General features: G+C 31.2%; 4 protein-coding genes across 4 annotated transcripts; all 4 read right to left on the reverse strand.

The window, feature by feature from the left end:
* Nucleotides 1-721: 721 nt before the first annotated feature.
* Nucleotides 722-1,770, reverse strand: LOC105340809 (uncharacterized). The gene is made up of 4 exons (XM_011447026.4): nt 1,619-1,770; nt 1,232-1,366; nt 997-1,098; nt 722-877 (listed from the first exon to the last, which is right to left on the reverse strand). Exons 1-4 carry the CDS (start codon nt 1,655-1,657, stop codon nt 752-754), a joined length of 402 nt encoding a protein of 133 aa, XP_011445328.1. The 5' UTR covers nt 1,658-1,770; the 3' UTR covers nt 722-751.
* A 3,531-nt stretch (nt 1,771-5,301) lies between these two features.
* LOC136272396 (uncharacterized) lies at nt 5,302-6,442 on the reverse strand. Its single transcript, XM_066073910.1, has 4 exons — nt 6,322-6,442; nt 6,037-6,171; nt 5,710-5,811; nt 5,302-5,477 (listed from the first exon to the last, which is right to left on the reverse strand). Exons 1-4 carry the CDS (start codon nt 6,361-6,363, stop codon nt 5,352-5,354), a joined length of 405 nt encoding a protein of 134 aa, XP_065929982.1. The 5' UTR covers nt 6,364-6,442; the 3' UTR covers nt 5,302-5,351.
* Nucleotides 6,443-10,723: 4,281 nt separating this feature from the next.
* Nucleotides 10,724-11,764, reverse strand: LOC136272402 (uncharacterized). Its single transcript, XM_066073917.1, has 4 exons — nt 11,650-11,764; nt 11,234-11,368; nt 10,999-11,100; nt 10,724-10,879 (listed from the first exon to the last, which is right to left on the reverse strand). Exons 1-4 carry the CDS (start codon nt 11,686-11,688, stop codon nt 10,754-10,756), a joined length of 402 nt encoding a protein of 133 aa, XP_065929989.1. The 5' UTR covers nt 11,689-11,764; the 3' UTR covers nt 10,724-10,753.
* Nucleotides 11,765-15,216: 3,452 nt separating this feature from the next.
* LOC105340808 (uncharacterized) lies at nt 15,217-17,718 on the reverse strand. The gene is made up of 4 exons (XM_011447025.4): nt 17,579-17,718; nt 17,290-17,424; nt 15,947-16,048; nt 15,217-15,707 (listed from the first exon to the last, which is right to left on the reverse strand). The coding sequence occupies exons 1-4, from the start codon at nt 17,618-17,620 to the stop codon at nt 15,582-15,584; spliced, it is 405 nt and encodes a 134-aa protein (XP_011445327.3). The 5' UTR covers nt 17,621-17,718; the 3' UTR covers nt 15,217-15,581.
* Between the last annotated feature and the right edge of the window lie 3,865 nt (nt 17,719-21,583).

The following is a 21,583-nucleotide window of genomic DNA, read 5'->3' on the forward strand; positions in this document are numbered from 1 at the left end:
AACAGTTTAAAAGCTTGAATCAGGGGATGCTGTCTATAAAAAGAAGCGTTTGAATGGGCTGATTTGGTTTATACCCACTCTTACTCTGTATTCATATGATATTGATATTTTTTATTCAGAAACTGCCAAACTAAATACATGTTCCCTGCATCAGGACTTCAAAAACTAAATTACCGCAGTTGTTTAATATTGTAAAGAAAAATACCAAGTCCCTAATTTCATTTTTCAACAAAGTTCTTCATTGATAAAATGCATCAATTTTATTTGACGCAGTATCTATTTTGTTGCAGTATATTCTAAAGAATTTACAATAGATTCACAATAGATACTAACTGTAAAAGTACAGGAATTTTATTTTATTGAACTTTAAGTAATCAATGGCAGGCTCAATTGGCAATCAATATTTGGGACTGTTTCGTAACTCACTATGTCTGTAGGAATATTTTTTTCGCCTCTAAATTCACCAAACAATATATACTACTGATGTCGATGTTTAACTTGCTGCTGACTTTTAAACACGCTAACCGACCGGCAATCAATTTTGGAAGGCAGTTTGCAATTCGCTATTTGCAATTCAAAAGTGAACTGCATTCCACAACGCAGTTCGCAATTCAAAATTTATTTTTCAAATTTTGGGTCTGAAATATTCAGCGTCATATACAAGTGGTATACCACTACCACTGTAAAAATATATTGAAGTGGCTACATCTTTTTTAAAAAAAAAATCAGCAAATATTTGATATACACAATTTTAATTCAATTTCAAAGCAGGGAGTTTTCTACAGAAATGTGAGAGTCCTGCACTCATAGTGGTGAGATCCTGAGCGGTGACAGCGACTGTAGGACTGTTAGTGTCGATCAAATCAATGATGGTTTTCTACAAGAACAGAGAAATCTCACATTAAATAATGATTAAACAATTAAAATTGAAGAAATCTTCAACATTTCTATGGATTTGTTTGAGGTTAAAGAACTGTAAGGGATAGAAGATGATACCTCGATGGCATGGAGTCCTGTTGAGGTATGTACACTTGTTTGTTGATCAGCTGTGAGCAAGTATAGGTAACAATGACGCTGTGTCTTAACGACCAACGTGTGCTATAATGGAATGTAACAAAATTGTAGGGACATTAAAACAAATGATATTTCTTTTTTTACCGTAAAGAAATAATTATTTTAAAGTTTAAAGAGGAATTAAAGCAAATAGATAAGTAGACTTCACAAGAATTACCGAATGAGCATCATAGTGGAACAGAAAACTTTCGTTCACATTTGGTTCATGTGTAGGTCCAGTATGATGTCCATGTACATGTGTGTTATGTGAATGGTGATGACCATGATGTGCAGTTGTGGTCATACCCACAGCCTATTGCAGAAACAACATAATTTTGTCATGATATCATTGGCATAGTTATAATATCATTATGATTTGAAGTAACTGGCATCTATCTGGTGTATTTTTCTTTTTATGCAATTATTTTTCTTCACACATCAACTTGTATTTATTGTATCAAAATGTACGGAGCACAAAGTCAAAAGGTAAGAGAGAGAAAGAGAGAGAGAGAGAGAGAAGAGAGAGAGAGAGAGAGAGAGAGAGAGAAAATAACAAATTTCTTACCACAGACACAGTACTAATCAAGAAAACAGCGGAGAACATTATTCTATGAAGTGTCGGTTCAAATTGCGATTGTTGAAATAAGAGCAACCCTTTTCTTATATAAGGAAACGTACTCTTTCTTATCTCGATTTTGGCACGATACTGTATTTAAAGTATACCATATATATTTCTTTGGACCATGTAGTGCGTACTGAAGCACATGAAACGTGAACGAACTATTAGATCTAATGTCAAGGTTCACATATTCTAACATCAGATTCACGTTTCAGTGTATTATAGTACTGGTGTCTTATATTCCAAGGTTTTGTTTATTTTCGATTTACTAGTGCGTATGTATTTCAGAATAATTTTAATATTACTCTTTGATTATGTTTTATGGCAAATGATTATTCAGGACAGAATCATTGTGACACTGGAACGCTGTTTGCTTGATTCTGAAATCCATGACATATGTAGTAACTTGCATTTCTTGAGGTTGCAGTTTGAAAAAAATCCTTCAATGTAATTATTTTAATTTTTCTGTGTCCCTGATAGATGGAAAGCTTAAAGGCTCAGTACCGATATTCTATTGCTATTATCTATGTAACCTTTATGTAAATGCGCTATTCTTCAATGCAAATCAGATAAATGTTAACATGCAATAAAATCTTCAAAATCTGTATTAAATTAATTCATTTGTTTATCATTTGTATATCATTGTTTGATTTACCTATCGAATTTGGTATATTATTCTTTCATAATTTTTTCTTTTTGCGACATTTGTACTTACATTGTTCGATTTGTATGATTATGAACTTTATAAATATTACAGAGGGTGCTCGCCACCTCGAAAATTTTGTAACATTCACTGATACAACTCTGTATCATCAATCATGTACCAGAGAATTAACTAATAACAGTTTTTGTTTCGAATCTTCAAGTAAAGTTTAATGGCACTCAATATTGATAATGTATGCATTTTAGCAAACGCAATGTAAAAATGAATTGTATGTTCTATGGTATCAGAGACATAAATAACACATATGTCTCTGATGATCTGGTCTATGTCTAGACTATGTCTATATGTCGGCATATACAGATAGTTTATATTGTTAGCACGTATTTTGATTTTCCATTGCTTTATTTCAGCAAACGTCAAAATAAACACTCAGTTAAATTAAATGGGAGACGTGATATTTGTATAAAGAATAAAATTTGGAATAACCGTATAACGGGTATTTTTTACGTGCTGATAATTATTACTAATTTTTACGATTTTTTTTTTAATATTAATGCAGCAAGTAATTTATCAAATCAAGCTGAGAAGAAAGGAAAAATTCATTAATATTGCTTTGGTCACTACATTGTATAAACGATGGCTTTAACTTCAAGTTGAAACATTTTAGCATCTTTAAAAAAAGTATATAATGAGTTATATACTTATACTACATGTAGCTACATTAAAAGTGTGCGTTCACGCTTTAGAGTACACGTAACGTGTACTGATGTACTTATCACTTTAATAAGAAATAAACAGCAATTTTAAAAGTTCACCGGGATATGAAGTTGGTTGGACACGTGATCAAATCCTGTGAAACCCGAAGGGCTTCTCGGTAGATTTGATCACGTACCAACCAACTTCATATCCCGGTGAACTTTTTAACATTGCTGTTTATTACTTATATTTACGTTTGAAAAAGACAAATCGCCCAGAACTGTTAAAATTACCGAGAATTTTTATTTACAATAATCTAAACAAAAACGATAAGCGCGTGCTATGATCATTGTGATGTCATGAAGAAGTTCATACAGAATTGAACGTTTTCGCTATTCTATAGGTTCATTTAAGGAAACATATTTGCAAATGTAAATATAAGAAAATAAAAACTAGTAGAATCTTGAGATGTTTAGGAGATGTTTAGGAAAGTCCAATCACTGAGTGATAATAACAATTTCAATTCTCGAATCCAAAAACAAGTATTACGCCTGCATTACAAAGTTAAAAAATACACAAATATTTCTTTTTTTATTTGTTATATATAGTACTGTATATAAATAAGATCAAAGTTACAATGCAAAAGGTAGAATTACAGACAAAAATATTACGCTTGCTAGTGAAGTTGAGCACTTTTCATATCATCAAAATAGTATATATCTTATTTTTTAATGATATTTGATTCTGATCAATAAACGAAAAACCTAACTTGGAACTTTTTTGTAACTTTGGATCGTCATAACAGATAAAAATAAGTCTTTTATTTAAGCATTGAATGCTTATTTTTGAATGCTAACGCGCGTTATTCAAGTCCTCTGCACCGCTTGGTGTTACAGGACCGACGACATCCAAAAATAAGAATTCAGTGCTTATATTTATATTCATACTTATGTCTATTTATATGAAATATATGTGTATTGTAACTGTAAAGCCATTATATACGCTATCAGTCAGTAATATAAAACAGATACATGGAACAGCTATACTTTCATGCTATTTAGTTTGCTTCCGCGACTAAAAATATAGTGCCAGAAACTTTGTAGAGAAAATTCTTTTTTATTATGGAGTAGATATAATGATATAATTTAATGATTATTTTTCAAAAGTACTATCAAACTGGTTATGTTAGATTGAACGTTTCATTTAATCTTACAAAACTAAATATAGTCAAAACACGAGAAGGTGGTAATTTGTGCACATGGCGCATGAATCATCAAAGTGTATTCATAGAAAATTTCCAATGCAAACATAAGCCTTAGGGGAAATATACACTGAACGTAAATATAAATATCTTAAAACGTGTGTTACTCAAAATTAATGCATCATAGATAATTTGTGGTGAAGCTTATAAGGAACTGTAGACATTGTGTTTCATTATGACTTATGTTATCGAAAATTTCGCTTGAAAGTATACAATAAGGCCGATATGACGATGTGCTGAGTGACGACTATATTTGATGTAACAGTTTAACAGCTTGAATCAGGGGATGCAGTTTATAAAATAAGCGTTTTAATTGGCTGATTTGTTTACCGCCTACTCTTACGCGGTATTTCTTTGATATATTTTTTCAGAAAGTGGCAAGCTTAATACCTGTTCCCTGCATTAGGACTTCAAAAACTAAATCACCGCAATGGTTGACCAACAATCAGTTGTTTAATAGTGTAAAGAAAAAATACCAAGTGCCTCATTTTATTTTTCAGCAAAGTTCTTCATTGATATACATGTAACGCATCAATTTTATTTGAGGCAGTGCTTATTTTGTTGCGGTTTATTCTAAAGAATACACAACAGATTAATAACTGATACTAACTGTATATAGTACAGAAATTTTATTTCATTTTGAACTACAATCGATCAATGGCACGCTTGGCAATTTTGGGAACTATTCCGTAATTCACTATATCTGTAGGAACATTTCTTCACCTCAAAATTCACCATACAATATATACTACTGATGTTGATGTTTAATTTGCCGCAGACTTTCAAACATGCTAACCGACCGACAATCAATTTTTGGAACGCAGTTTGCAATTTGCTTTTTAGAATTCAAAAGTGAACTGCATTCTATAACACAATTCGCAATTCAAAATTAATTTATCAAATTTTGGGCCTGAAATTTTCAGCGTCATCTACTAATGGTATACCACTACCACTGTGAAAATATGGTGAAGTGGCCACATCTTTAACAAAACCAACAAATCAGCAAAGGTATTTGATATACACAATTTTATCAGCAAAGGTATTTGATATACACAATTTTAATTCAATTTCAAAGCAGGGAGTTGTCTACAGAAATGTGAAAGTTTTGCACTCATGGTGGTGAGATCCTGAGCTGTTACAGCGACTGTAGGACTGTTAGTGTCGATCATATCAATGATAGACTTCTACAAGAACAGAGCAATCAACAAATAAATGAATAATAATTGTTTTTGGGAGCACGCTGTCTGAGCATGATGAAAATCACTAAATATTCATTTGTAACCGGTCGTGAAGATTTGCGTTACAGAAATGTTCATGTTTTTAATGCATTCATATGATTTAAATCTTAACCATGAAAAGAATGACGCGTGTCGGAAATACCAATATCATATGGATGAAATTGATTTAAGATGATACCTCGATGGCATGGAGTCCTGTTGAGGTATGTACACTTGTTTGTTGATCAGCTGTGAGCATGTATAGGTAACAATGGCGATTGGTTCTCACGGCCAAAGTGTGCTAAAAAATTTAACAAATGCATTATCTAACAAAGTGCATATAAACCGAGTGCTCATTTAGTTTTAATTTCAACTTAATTCGCATCATAAACTTAAAGAAATTTTGAAGATAGAACTGACGGAAATCTTCAACACAGTTTGGATTTTCTGAAAGGTTGAATCTCTTAAGAAACAGATCTTTAAATTCAAATTCAATGGATATATAGTAAGTATTATTATCAAATACCGTCATGGCATCATAGTGGAACACAAAAGATTCACCGATGCTTGGTTCATGAGTAGGTTTTGAATGGTGTCCATGCAGGTGCGTGTGATGTGAATGGTGGTGACCATGTTGAGCAGTTGTGGTCATACCAACTGCCTATAGCAAAAACAAAATTGCATAGTACATGTATATTAAACCATGCGAGGTGAAAATTTTATTGATAGCGATAAGACAAGATTTAAGGTATTTGTATTTTATAAAGAGCCAGAAAAAGAGAGAGAACATTTTATTAATATCTTCACTTACCAGAGACACAGTGCTAATCAGGAAAACAGCCGAGAACAACATTTTTCGATAGATAAGTCGAATTGAAGGTTCTGTACTTCTGGCAACATCTCTCTGCTTTTATAGCTAAGTTATCCTGCCTTATCTCTCTTCTACCAAGAACCTGTATTTAGAGTATATCGTATTTATTTCTGCTGGTTAATATGGTGAGTACATGATCTGAAATTTACGAAACATGAACTTATTTAACTAGGTAAATGGGTCAACCTTTAGCTTCACGTTTCGTCGTAAGTATACGTTGATTTTTATACACAAAATGAATTTTCTGTAAATATCAACTGTGATGTATTTGAGAGAAAATAAAAACTTACATTATTTAGTTTACTATTTCTATTTCACGGGTAAAGTAAAATAAGTCATTACTTTTTTCAGATTAAGATGGAATAACACACATGAAATAAAGTCACTCAAAGTTATAGTAAATTATTTTATTTTACAGATATAATGATAAATAAACTGAACATATGTCAAATAAGCGAAAAATTTGCAGTTTGGGGATGAAAAAAATAAGATAAAAAAAACTGCAATAATTAAGTAACAACAAATGCCCATACGGGGCATTTTAATGATTGGTCAGAATGTTAGAAGTTAAGTAAAAAACGAAATACAGAGGTCCGAATTCACTGCTATTTAGTCCGAGCATTTGTTTTTGGTATAAATAATGTATTGTGAAGAAATTGTCATTATATTTTAGCAAACTGACTTGTTGCAAACATTTAAACTATAATATCATATCTATATTATAATCATCAACAAACTAAGGCACGATTTGACTGAAACTATTACCAAAACAAACACATGTAAACAATAACAAGACTCGAATTATGTTAACAATACAAATTTAAAGAGCTTTAAACTCGTGTGTAACTCAATATTTGACATTCAAATCATGGTAAAGCATTATAGGCATCTATATGAATCATTCTAAACATTAAAAATGAGAAACTAAAATTTTAAAACTGAGTCCAAATCATGTCTTTGTCTAGAAAGGCGATTGTAATCCATTCCAAAATTGAATTAAAGCACAGACTTCTCTGACTTTACGGGCTTATCTCAGGTTTTAACTTCTTATAATTGTCCAAAATTGTAATAATGCTGTACAGTTTTTGTTTTCAACATTTGCATCAATTTATATAGGCCTTCTTATTGTTGTTTTTAATATGTGTATGTATATGAAAAACTTATCTCTATCATCTATCTTCAAAAAATGACCATTCTAATTCCCTACAAATCGGTTGTGTTAGTGTGTTATGTAGGTGGCGGGTCCAAACGGAGCATCATCATATCAGTAGTCAGTTATCCATAGAGGTTGTTCTGATTTGGTCTTTTGATTGTTCTCATTGCGAGTCCTTGTACTTTCTGTCAGTTCAATGTCTAGATCAGTATGAAGGTTGTCGAGTGCTTTATACTACAATTAGGACATGTTTATCTAAATGGGTTCATACGGTCACGTTTGAAATATGTCTCAAACTATGCTGTTATATCAAATCTGTAACTTTCTTAAATGAAAAAAAAAATGAAAAAGTAAATAGTCATAATTATTTTTAAAAACTAAAAAAAAAAAAAACAACAACAAATGATCGATTTGGATAAAACTTTTCTCTAAGTAAAGTTCAACAAATACAATGTAGAATAAGGAGCTATATTTCGTGTTGACATGTTAGGCGTTGTAATATTATTTCATTTCATTTGTATTGTATAAATTTTTTTATGCATTTAATTTTTTTAATATTTAATGTTTAATTTACTATTGTTTTGTGTAAATTCTATTTGTTTTGAGTATTTTATCATTTATAATTGTTGTATTTATTTAATAATCCTTTATTTGTAATAAAAATTTTTGATTCATTCTTAAATTCTTTTTCATTTAAATTTTGATTGTACACATTTTTTAAAATCAATTTTTGTGATGGCAATCAATTAAAGTCCAACTGTTATTCCATCAAGTTAGCTTTGCTCATTTATTTACTGTTTGCTAAAATGTACCTTTTTTAGTCCCCTACCGGTTTCACCGGAGAGGCCTATAGCTGTCCTCTACGTCCGTCAGTCTGTCCGTCCGTCCGTCTGTCCGTCCGTCCGTCCGTCTGTCTGTCCGTCCGTCCGTCCGTCTGTCCCACTTCAGTTTTCCATACTTTTTTTCTTTATGCGATTGAGGAATAATATGAAATCTGCTGAACAGCTTCAAAATGTCAAACTACAGATCAAGTTGACACTTTTGTAGCGTCTGGTTGACATATTTTCGAGAAAACTAATTTTTTATATTCCAATTTTTTTAATGTTCGGGTTCCATATTCTGCATAACAGTGCATTGCTTTCACAATTTCCACAAACCCGTAGGGGACGTGTATTGCTTATGCAATACTCTCAGAATGCTTGTTTACTTTGTCATTTGCATTGTAGACAATATCTAATGAACTATACAGTCTAAAGTGAAAAATAATGAACGAGTTTTCTTCTTCAAAACTACGCTTTTTTATCAAAGAAAAACGTGATGCCATTTTGACTATGTTGTACTATTGTCTAATTCCTTAACTTTTTTTTGTTTCATCTGAAACATTGGACAGCTTAAGCAGTGCCACACGGTAAATTAGTCAACGAGTACTCGAGTACTCGACTATCGCTCAATCACGCCGATCATCGACTAAAATATTCTTAGTCGATTAATCGTTATTAAATGAAGAAGATAAATCAAAAACAATTTTTTTCTTAACGCAGCAATTTTGGATTTCGATGGAAAATAAGAGTTTTCTTTTCTCTGCATTTTAGATCATGTTACACTTTGTTCCACCAAACGGGTGTCCCCGGTATATTTTTAAGCGGATAAAAAATTTATTAATAATGCTTAGATCACTATATTGTATAAACGATGGCTTTAACTTCTAGTTGAAACATTTTAGCATCCTTAACAAAAGTAAACAATCTTTGAGTTACTTAATCTACATGTAGTTACATTAAAAGTGTGCGTTCACCCTCTAAAGTACAGGTAATGTGAATTGATGTACTTAATATTTTAAAGAAAATAAAAACTAATAAAATCTCGGGGTGTCCTGGAAATGTTTTCCCAAGACCAATCATTGACTGATATTAGCAATTTCAGTTCTCGAATCCAAAAATAGGCATTATGACCTGCATTACAAAGTAAAAAAATTCATCTTTGTTTTTCTAGTTGCTATATAAAGTACTGCATATAAATAAGAGCAAAGTTGCAATTAAGAACGAAAAAAATGGTCTTTACAAATCAATTCTTGTTACATGTATGAAACTGGATTTCAAAAGGTAGAATTACAGGCGAAAATATTGAAATTGAGGACTTTACATATCAGGAAAATAGTATATATCATATTCCTTTATGATATTTGATTCTGACCAAATTAAAAACTTGTTTCACAACAAGATTCAGCTTTTTGTTCTTATAACTTTGGATCGTCATAACAGATAAAAATAAGTCTTTTATAATGTTTTAAAACGTTCGTTACTAAATATTAGTGCATCATACTAGATTATATATGGTGTAGCTTAAAAAGAAACTGTAGACGTAGTGCTCCATAATGACTTAAGTTATCAAAAATCTCGCTTGAAAATATAAACTAAGGCCGATATGACGATCCATTGAGTGACGACTATATTTGATGTACATGTAACAGTTTAAAAGCTTGAATCAGGGGATGCTGTCTATAAAAAGAAGCGTTTGAATTGGCTGATTTGGTATATACCCACTCTTACTCTGTATTCATATGATATTGATATTTTTTATTCAGAAACTGCCAAACTAAATACATGTTCCCTGCATCAGGACTTCAAAAACTAAATTACCGCAGTTGTTTAATATTGTAAAGAAAAATACCAAGTCCCTAATTTCATTTTTCAACAAAGTTCTTCATTGATAAAATGCATCAATTTTATTTGACGCAGTATTTATTTTGTTGCAGTATATTCTAAAGAATTTACAATAGATTCACAATAGATACTAACTGTAAAAGTACAGAAATTTTATTTTATTGAACTTTAATTAATCAATGGTAGGCTCACTTGGCAATCAATATTTGGGACTGTTTCGTAACTCACTATGTCTGTAGGAATATTTTTTTCGCCTCTAAATTCACCAAACAATATATACTACTGATGTCGATGTTTAACTTGCTGCTGACTTTTAAACACGCTAACCGACCGGCAATCAATTTTGGAAGGCAGTTTGCAATTCGCTATTTGCAATTCAAAAGTGAACTGCATTCATTCCACAACGCAGTTCGCAATTCAAAATTTATTTTTCAAATTTTGGGTCTGAAATATTCAGCGTCATATACAAGTGGTATACCACTACCACTGTAAAAATATATTGAAGTGGCTACATCTTTTTAAAAAAAAAATCAGCAAATATTTGATATACACAATTTTAATTCAATTTCAAAGCAGGGAGTTTTCTACAGAAATGTGAGAGTCCTGCACTCATAGTGGTGAGATCCTGAGCGGTGACAGCGACTGTAGGACTGTTAGTGTCGATCAAATCAATGATGGTTTTCTACAAGAACAGAGAAATCTCACATTAAATAATGATTAAACAATTAAAATTGAAGAAATCTTCAACATTTCTATGGATTTGTTTGAGGTTAAAGAACTGTAAGGGATAGAAGATGATACCTCGATGGCATGGAGTCCTGTTGAGGTATGTACACTTGTTTGTTGATCAGCTGTGAGCAAGTATAGGTAACAATGACGCTGTGTCTTAACGACCAACGTGTGCTATAATGGAATGTAACAAAATTGTAGGGACATTAAAACAAATGATATTTCTTTTTTTACCGTAAAGAAATAATTATTTTAAAGTTTAAAGAGGAATTAAAGCAAATAGATAAGTAGACTTCACAAGAATTACCGAATGAGCATCATAGTGGAACAGAAAACTTTCGTTCACATTTGGTTCATGTGTAGGTCCAGTATGATGTCCATGTACATGTGTGTTATGTGAATGGTGATGACCATGGTGTGCAGTTGTGGTCATACCCACAGCCTATTGCAGAAACAACATAATTTTTTCATGATATCATTGGCATAGTTATAATATCATTATGATTTGAAGTAACTGGCATCTATCTGGGGTATTTTTCTTTTTATGCAATTATTTTTCTTCACACATCAACTTGTATTTATTGTATCAAAATGTACGGAACACAAAGTCAAAAGGTAAGAGAGAGAGAGAGAGAGAGAGAGAGAGAGAGAGAGAGAGAGAGAGAGAGAGAGAGAGAGAGAGAGAGAGAGAGAGAGAGAGAGAGAGAATAACAAATTTCTTACCACAGACACAGTACTAATCAAGAAAACAGCGGAGAACATTATTCTATGAAGTGTCGGTTCAAATTGCGATTGTTGAAATAAGAGCAACCCTTTTCTTATATAAGGAAACGTACTCTTTCTTATCTCGATTTTGGCACGATACTGTATTTAAAGTATACCATATATATTTCTTTGGGCCATGTAGTGCGTACTGAAGCACATGAAACGTGAACGAACTATTAGATCTAATGTCAAGGTTCACATATTCTAACATCAGATTCACGTTTCAGTGTATTATAGTACTGGTGTCTTATATTCCAAGGTTTTGTTTATTTTCGATTTACTAGTGCGTATGTATTTCAGAATAATTTTAATATTACTCTTTGATGATGTTTTATGGCAAATGATTATTCAGGACAGAATCATTGTGACACTGGAACGCTGTTTGCTTGATTCTGAAATCCATGACATATGTAGTAACTTGCATTTCTTGAGGTTGCAGTTTGAAAAAAAATCCTTCAATGTAATTATTTCAATTTTTCTGTGTCCCTGATAGATGGAAAGCTTAAAGGCTCAGTACCGATATTCTATTGCTATTATCTATGTAACCTTTATGTAAATACGCTATTCTTCAATGCAAATCAGATAAATGTTAACATGCAATAAAATCTTCAAAATCTGTATTAAATTAATTCATTTGTTTATCATTTGTATATCATTGTTTGATTTACCTATCGAATTTGGTATATTATTCTTTCATAATTTTTACTTTTTGCGACATTTGTACTTACATTGTTCGATTTGTATGATTATGAACTTTATAAATATTACAGAGGGTGCTTGCCACCTCGAAATTTTTGTAACATTCACTGATACAACTCTGTATCATCAATCATGTACCAGAGAATTAACTAATACTGTGGTTTCATCAATATTCGTTGAATACCAATTTTCGTGGATTTCGTTGTTAAGTTGATCCACGAAATTTAATGTTCATTAAAATGCAATTTCTATTAATATTTTTTATTGATAGGCCGGTTGGCCACGAATTTACGTATCCTTGAAACTGTGATTTTTACTTTAACCACGAAAATTGATACCCTCGAATATTAATGAAACCACAGTAACAGTTTTTGTTTCGAATCTTCAAGTAAAGTTTAATTGCACTCAATATTGATAATGTATGCATTTTAGCAAACGCAATGTAAAAATGAATTGTATGTTCTATGGTATCAGAGACATAAATAACACATATGTCTCTGATGGTCTGGTCTATATCTAGACTATGTCTATATGTCGGCATATACAGATAGTTTATATTGTTAGCACGTATTTTGATTTTCCATTGCTTTATTTCAGCAAACGTCAAAATAAACACTCAGGTAAATTAAATAGGAGACGTGATATTTGTATAAAGAATAAAATTTGGAATTACCGTATAACGGGTATTTTTTAGGTGCTGATAATTATTACTAATTTTTACGATTTTTTTTAAATATTAATGCAGCAAGTAATTTTTCAAATCAAGCTGAGAAGAAAGGAAAAATTCATTAATATTGCTTTGGTCACTACATTGTATAAACGATGGCTTTAACTTCAAGTTGAAACATTTTAGCATCTTTAAAAAAAGTATATAATGAGTTATATACTTATACTACATGTAGCTACATTAAAAGTGTGCGTTCACGCTTTAGAGTACACGTAACGTGTACTGATGTACTTATCACTTTAATAAGAAATAAACAGCAATTTTAAAAGTTCACCGGGATATGAAGTTGGTTGGACACGTGATCAAATCCTGTGAAACCCGAAGGGCTTCTCGGTAGATTTGATCACGTACCAACCAACTTCATATCCCGGTGAACTTTTTAACATTGCTGTTTATTACTTATATTTACGTTTGAAAAAGACAAATCGCCCAGAACTGTTAAAATTACCGAGAATTTTTATTTACAATAATCTAAACAAAAACGATAAGCGCGTGCTATGATCATTGTGATGTCATGAAGAAGTTCATACAGAATTGAACGTTTTCGCTATTCTATAGGTTCATTTAAGGAAACATATTTGCAAATGTAAATATAAGAAAATAAAAACTAGTAGAATCTTGAGATGTTTAGGAGATGTTTAGGAAAGTCCAATCACTGAGTGATAATAACAATTTCAATTCTCGAATCCAAAAACAAGTATTACGCCTGCATTACAAAGTTAAAAAATACACAAATATTTCTTTTTTTATTTGTTATATACAGTACTGTATATAAATAAGATCAAAGTTACAATGCAAAAGGTAGAATTACAGACAAAAATATTACGCTTGCTAGTGAAGTTGAGCACTTTTCATATCATCAAAATAGTATATATCTTATTTTTTAATGATATTTGATTCTGATCAACAACGAAAAACCTAACTTGGAACTTTTTTGTAACTTTGGATCGTCATAACAGATAAAAATAAGTCTTTTATTTAAGCATTGAATGCTTATTTTTGAATGCTAACGCGCGTTATTCAAGTCCTCTGCACCGCTTGGTGTTACAGGACTGACGACATCCAAAACTAAGAATTCAGTGCTTATATTTATATTCATACTTATGTCTATTTATATGAAATATATGTGTATTGTAACTGTAAAGCCATTATATACGCTATCAGTCAGGGATATGAAACAGATACATGAAACAGCTATACTATCATGCTATTTAGTTTGCTTCCGCGACTAAAAATATAGTGCCAGAAACTTTGTAGAGAAAATTCTTTTTTATTATGGAGTAGATATAATGATATAATTTAATGATTATTTTTCAAAAGTACTATCAAACTGGTTATGTTAGATTGAACGTTTCATTTAATCTTACAAAACTAAATATAGTCAAAACACGAGAAGGTGGTAATTTGTGCACATGGCGCATGAATCATCAAAGTGTATTCATAGAAAATTTCCAATGCAAACATAAGGGGAAATATACACTGAACGTATATATAAATATCTTAAAACGTTTGTTACTCAAAATTAATGCATCATAGATAATTTGTGGTGAAGCTTATAAGGAACTGTAGACATTGTGTTTCATTATGACTTATGTTATCGAAAATTTCGCTTGAAAGTATACAATAAGGCCGATATGACGATGTGTTGAGTGACGACTATATTTGATGTAACAGTTTAACAGCTTCAATCAGGGGATGCAGTTTATAAAAGAAGTGTTCTAATTGGCTGATTTGGTAACCGCCTACTCTTACGCAGTATTTCTTTGATATATTTTTTCAGAAAGTGGCAAGCTTAATACCTGTTCCCTGCATCAGGACTTCAAAAACTAAATCACCGCAATGGTTGACCAACAATCAGTTGTTTAATAGTGTAAAGAAAAAATACCAAGTGCCTCATTTTATTTTTCAGCAAAGTTCTTCATTGATATACATGTAACGCATCAATTTTATTTGAGGCAATGCTTATTTTGTTGCAGTTTATTCTAAAGAATACACAACAGATTAATAACTGATACTAACTGTATATAGTACAGAAATTTTATTTCATTTTGAACTACAATCGATCAATGGCACGCTTGGCAATTTTTGGTACTATTCCGTAATTCACTATATCTGTAGGAACTTTTCTTCACCTCAAAATTCACCAAACAATATATACTACTGATGTTGATGTTTAATTTGCCGCTGACTTTCAAACACGCTAACCGACCGACAATCATTTTTGAACACAGTTTACGATTTGCTCTTTACAATTCAAAAGTGAACTGCATTCTATAACACAATTCGCAATTCAAAATTTATTTATCAAATTTTGGGCCTGAAATTTTCAGCGTCATCTACTAATGATATACCACTACCACTGTGAAAATATGGTGAAGGGTCACATCTTTAACAAAACCAACAAATCAGCAAAGGTATTTGATATACACAATTTTATCAGCAAAGGTATTTGATATACACAATTTTAATTCAATTTCAAAGCAGGGAGTTGTCTACAGAAATGTGAAAGTCCTGCACTCATGGTGGTGAGATCCTGAGCTGTTACAGCGACTGTAGGACTGTTAGTGTCGATCATATCAATGATAGACTTCTACAAGAACAGAGCAATCAACAAATAAATGAATAATAATTGTTTTTGGGAGGACGCTGTCTGAGCATGATGAAAATCACTAAATATTCATTTGTAACCGGTCGTGAAGATTTGCATATAGCGTTACAGAAATGTTCATGTTTTTAATGCATTCATAGGATTTAGATCTTAACCATGAAAAGAATGACGCGTGTCGGAAATACCAATATCATATGGATGAAATTGATTTAAGATGATACCTCGATGGCATGGAGTCCTGTTGAGGTATGTACACTTGTTTGTTGATCAGCTGTGAGCATGTATAGGTAACAATGACGATTGTTTTTCACGGCCAATGTGTGCTAAAAAATTTAAGAAATGCATCATCTAATAAAGTGCATATAAACCGAGTGCTCATTTAGTTTTAATTTCAACTTAATTCGCATCATAAACTTAAAGAAATTTTGAAGATAGAACTGACGGTTAGGATTTTCTGAAAGGTTCAATCACTTAAGAAACAGGGGCTCGTAACATAAAGGGTACTTAAGTCTAAGACAGTGCTTAAGTAGGACTTATGTACATTCTTAGACTTAAGTCCGTAACTAGAAGAGTGCTTAGCAAGGACAATTTACCTAAAACTTAGGCAGCCGGTAGAGGTGACTTAAGTATGTCTTAAGTATTGTTTTCAAACATTTAGAAGTTTCATTGTTAATTATTTCAATTCAGCCTTTGAAACAGATTATTAATCACATATTCACACAAAACCAATATATAAATGTTCACCAATATAAAAGTTTTGATTAAATTGATATAAATTTTAATAGTGGTCCTAAGGAGCTGTATTGATTTCAATATAATATGTATCTGGGCTGCTGAATAGGTTGTAAACACGTAATGGTCAGTTCAAAAGAAGTAACTATAATTATGTAAACTCGCAAATCTTGCGAAATTGAAAAAAGGACGTTCGAAGACAGAAAAACCATCAGTGATTTTAAAGACGATTGCCTCATTTCATTACTGTAACAATGTTTATCCACTTAATGAAAAATCATACTCAGAGTATGTAAATTGCCTTATTGGTGGGGTAAGACAAAAGATAAATAAATAAATCCACTAAATTATTCTATCAAAACAAAGAAGTAAGAACAACAGACTGAAAAACATTGCCTAAGATCCATCGCTTTGAGCTTTTTAAAAATTTTAAGTACGTATGTACATGTATGCATACCATGCAACCTTGAATTTTGTTTCTGTATATTTACATCTACCCAATCTTATATCAAAGATATTAAGAATAAACAAGATATTAATCTAAGACAATGATTTTATTATCAATGCATTCAAATTCATCAAAAGATAATATGAAAAATTCATTCCTAAATTTTAGCATAAGCATGACTTAGCTAAGACTTTGCTAAGTTTGTTTTATGTTACGGAATAAGACATACTTAAGTAGGACTTACTAGTATGTAGGTCCTAAGATTCCGCCTAAGTCCTACTTATGAGCCTACTTAAGTCAAAATCTTAGCATGCTTTATGTTACGAGCCCCAGATCTTTAAATTCAAATTCAATGGATATATACTAAGTCTTATTAATAAATACCGTCATGGCATCATAGTGGAACACAAAATATTCATTGATGCTTGGTTCATGAGTAGGTTTTGAATGGTGTCCATGCAGGTGCGTGTGATGTGAATGGTGGTGACCATGTTGAGCAGTTGTGGTCATACCAACTGCCTATAGCAAAAACAAAATTGTATAGTACATGCATAACCATGTGAGGTGAAAATTTTATTGATAGCGATAAGACACATTGTGAATCCTTTAAGGTTTTTGTATTTTGTAAAGAACCAAAAAAGATAGAGGACATTTTATTAATATCTTCACTTACCAGAGACACCGTGCTAATCAGGAAAACAGCCGAGAACAACATTTTTCGATAGATAAGTCGAATTGAAGGTTCTGTACTTCTGGCAACATCTCTCTGCTTTTATAGCTTAGGTAAGTATCCTGCCTTATCTCTCTTCTGCCAAGAACCTGTATTTAGAGTATATCGTATTTATTTCTGCTGGTTAATATGGTGAGTACATGATCTGAAATTAACGAAACGTGAACTTATATAACTAGGTAAATAGGTCTACCTTTAGCTTCACGTTTCGTCGTAAATATACGTTGATTTTATACACAAAATGGACTTTCTATAAATATCGGATGTGATGTATTTGAGAGAGAAAAAGCATTCACTATTAAGTATTATTAAGTATACTATTTCTATACACGGTTGAAGTAAAATAAGTCATTAAGTTGTTAAACTTTCAGATTAAGGTGGAATAACACACACGAAAAAAAGTCACTCAAAATAATAGTAAATTATTTTTATTTTACCGATATTATGATAAATAAACTGAACATATGTCAAATAAGCGGAAAATTTGCAGTTTGGGGATAAAAAAAATTAAGATAAAAAACCTTAAATAATTAAGTAACAACTAATGCCCATACGGGGTATTTACATGATTGGTCAGAATGTTAGAAGTTAAGTAAAAAGCGAAATACAGAGGTCCAAATTCACTGCTTTTTAGTCCGAGTCTTTATTTTGGGTATAAATATTGTACTGTGAAGAAATTGCCATTATATTTTAGCAACTGACTTGTTGCAAACAATTTATACTATAATATCATATCCATTTTATAATTATCTACAAACGAAAGCAAGATTTGACAGAAACTAATACCGATACAAACACATGTGAACAATAACAAGACTCGATCGAATTACGTTAACAATACAAATTTAAAGAGTTCTAAACTCGTGTGTAACTCGATATTTAACATTCAAATCATGGTAAAACATTATAGGTATCTATATAAATCATTCTAAACATTAAAAATGAGAAACTAAAATTTTAAAACTGAGCCCAAATCGTGTCTTTGTCTAGAAAGGCGATTGTAATCCATTCCAAAATTGATCTGACCAGGCTGAAATGAACTGACTTTTCTTCGTATACTGGTTAAAATAATAAGATTCTTAAAACTTTTTAAACTTTTTAAACCTTTTCAATTCATGGCTTTACTTAATTGAATATCAATTTTAATTTAATTAGCTATAAAAGATTATTTTAACATCATTCACTTATATCTTTTTCACTTTTGGTGTTTACTTTGCGTGGATTATTTCTTATTAAAGTTACATATATATACATGTACATTTAAAGCACAGACTTCGCTGATTTCACGGGTTTACCTCAGGTTTAATTTCTTATAATTGTCCAAAATTGTAATAATGTTGTACAGTTTTTGTTTTCAACTTTTGCATCAATTTAAAGGCCACGTTATTGTTGTTTTTTATTGTTGTTTTTATATGTGTATGTATATGAAAAACTTATCTCTGTCATCTATCTTCAAAAAATGACCATTCGAATTCCCTACAAATCTGTTGTGTTAGTGTTTTATGTAGGTGGCGGGCCAAACGGAGCGTCATCATATCAGTAGTCAGTTATCCATAGAGGTTGTTCTGATTTGGTCTTTTGATTGTTCTCATTGTGAGTCCTTGTACTTTCTGTCCGTTCAATGTCTTGATCAGTATGAAGGTTGTCGAGTGCTATATACTACAATTAGGACATGTTTATCTAAATGGGTTCATATGGTCACGTTTGAAATATGTCTCAAACTATGCTGTTATATCAAATCTGTAACTTTCTTAAATGAAAAAAAAATGAAATAGTTAATGGCCATAATTATTTTTAAAAACTCCAAAAAAAAAAACAAAACTACAAATGATCGATTAGGATAAAACTTTTCTTTAAAAAAAGTTCAACAAATACAATGTAGAATAAGGAGCTATATTTTGTGTTGACATGTTAGGCGTTGTAATATTATTTCATTTCATTTGTATTGTATAAATTTTTTTATGCATTTAAAATTTTTTAATATTTAATGTTTAATTTACCATTGTTTTGTGTAAATTCTATTTCTTTTGAGTATTTTATCATTTATAATTGTTGTATTTATTTAATAATCCTTTATTTGTAATAAAAATGTTGGTTTCATTCTTAAATTCTTTTTCATTTAAATTTCGATTGTACACATTTTGAAAATCAATTTTTGTGAGGGAAATCAATTACAGCCCAACTGTTATTCCATCAAGTAAGCTTTGCTCATTTATTTACTGAAATGTAACTTTTTTGAAGCTAAAACTTGACAAGTTGAACGTGCACATTTTAAGCTCAGAAAATGTTTAAAGATATCATAAATCTTCGAAAGTTTAATACAATAGAATAAACCTATAATTCAACATACATAGTTTGTATATTATTCGGACCCTTTCCTTTTTACTTTGTTATTTACATTGTAGACAATATCTAATGAACTATACAGTCTAAAGTGAAAAATGATGAACGAGTTTTCTTCTTCAAAACTACGCTTTTTTATCAAAGAAAAACGTGAAGCCATATTGACTATGTTGTACTATTGCCTAATTCCTTAACTTTTTTTTTTTGGTTTCGTCTGAAACATTGGACATTTTGGGAAGTGCCACACGGTAAATTAGTAGGGATGTCAACGAGTACTCGAGTACTCGACTATCGCTCGGTCACGCCGATCATCGACTAAAATATTCTTAGTCGATTAATCGTTATTAAATGAAGAAGATGAATCAAAAACAATTTTTTTCTTAACGCAGCAATTTTGGATTTCGATGGAAAATAAGAGTTTTCTTTTCTCTGCATTTTAGATCATGTTACACTTTGTTCCACCAAACGGGTGTCCCCGGTATATTTTTAAGCGGATAAAAATTGATCGCTTTTGAATTTGTAAATCAAATTATTGTTTTAAATAGAAGTACTTATGCAAACATGTACTTGAAGAAATCAATTTGTAGATCATTAAATCAGTTATTTATTGGTCCAGGATTAGATGTTTGTATTAATCAAAAATTTAATCATTTCATCTCATGGCGTTTGTTTAATCATTAACTTTAATTGTTGATTTGCCAGGGCACGGGACAATGACTTCATACCATGAAACAGGTGACATTTGATTTGCCTAAGATGATATGCAGCTCAATTTTGTGTATATAAGCATCACAAGAAAAGGGGAAAGCTAAGACATCATCACAAGTTTTTACAAGTTTATGATATAAGATACGATGTATGTGACAGACGACGAGTATAGAATTATTTGATTTGAAAAGGACGCACAGTTTCAAATAAATCAACGAGTACTCGACTATCGCTCGACTAAAGGCTCCAATTAATCGACTAAGCCAACCGAATAAAATTGACACCCCATAAATTAGCAAAACAATATGAAACACCTCACCACCACGATCTCAAGTTAGACAAAAAGTGATTTGAAAATGGGCATCGCATACTGCTTTAAAATATATGCACAGTCAACATATTTTAGTCCGAATATAACCTGTTTAAGTTTCTGTTGGTTAGCATCGTTCCCACCGAATAATCGGTAAATCAGTTTTTCAAACAACTATTTTTCTATTTGTATTGAATACACATTTTATTCATAACGTAAAACCGTCTGTATTTTCAATTTTTATTTTTTATTTTGATTGAATACTTTCTTCTTTTCATTTGTAATGTGTTCTGTGGGTTATTTATCTTAAATAAGTATAATAAGATACGACTTTTTCAGTTTTTATCCACTACAGGTTTGTACTTAGACCGCTAGGAATGTTATCATAACCCCTTTTAATCGTTGCAGTCACGATGTAAGATGTACTCTAATATATAGGTTGGTTTGGTTATCTTGATAGACGGGGTTAAAATGTACATGTTTTCTTAAAATTTAATGTGAAATTTGGAACATATGTTTCATTTAAAATTTAAATGACGAGGAAACTTTACAAATGGTCTTCAAATTAATTTAAATATGATTTCATA

This window comes from Magallana gigas, chromosome 2 (assembly GCF_963853765.1).
Source record: "Magallana gigas chromosome 2, xbMagGiga1.1, whole genome shotgun sequence".
Lineage (NCBI taxonomy): Eukaryota > Metazoa > Mollusca > Bivalvia > Ostreida > Ostreidae > Magallana > Magallana gigas.

Coding starts and splice junctions, on each gene's coding strand:
- LOC105340808 (XM_011447025.4), bottom strand. CDS start 17,620: ATGTTGTTCTCGGCTGTTTTCCTGATTAGCACGGTGTCTCTG. Junction 16,049..17,289: donor TCCACTATGATGCCATGACG/GTATTTATTAAT, acceptor TAAATTTTTTAG/CACACATTGGCCGTGAAAAA. Junction 15,708..15,946: donor CAGGACTCCATGCCATCGAG/GTATCATCTTAA, acceptor CTGTTCTTGTAG/AAGTCTATCATTGATATGAT.
- LOC105340809 (XM_011447026.4), bottom strand. CDS start 1,657: ATGTTCTCCGCTGTTTTCTTGATTAGTACTGTGTCTGTG. Junction 1,367..1,618: donor TGATTAGTACTGTGTCTGTG/GTAAGAAATTTG, acceptor TTTCTGCAATAG/GCTGTGGGTATGACCACAAC. Junction 1,099..1,231: donor TCCACTATGATGCTCATTCG/GTAATTCTTGTG, acceptor ATTCCATTATAG/CACACGTTGGTCGTTAAGAC.
- LOC136272396 (XM_066073910.1), bottom strand. CDS start 6,363: ATGTTGTTCTCGGCTGTTTTCCTGATTAGCACTGTGTCTCTG. Junction 5,812..6,036: donor TCCACTATGATGCCATGACG/GTATTTGATAAT, acceptor TAAATTTTTTAG/CACACTTTGGCCGTGAGAAC. Junction 5,478..5,709: donor CAGGACTCCATGCCATCGAG/GTATCATCTTAA, acceptor CTGTTCTTGTAG/AAGTCTATCATTGATATGAT.
- LOC136272402 (XM_066073917.1), bottom strand. CDS start 11,688: ATGTTCTCCGCTGTTTTCTTGATTAGTACTGTGTCTGTG. Junction 11,369..11,649: donor TGATTAGTACTGTGTCTGTG/GTAAGAAATTTG, acceptor TTTCTGCAATAG/GCTGTGGGTATGACCACAAC. Junction 10,880..10,998: donor CAGGACTCCATGCCATCGAG/GTATCATCTTCT, acceptor CTGTTCTTGTAG/AAAACCATCATTGATTTGAT.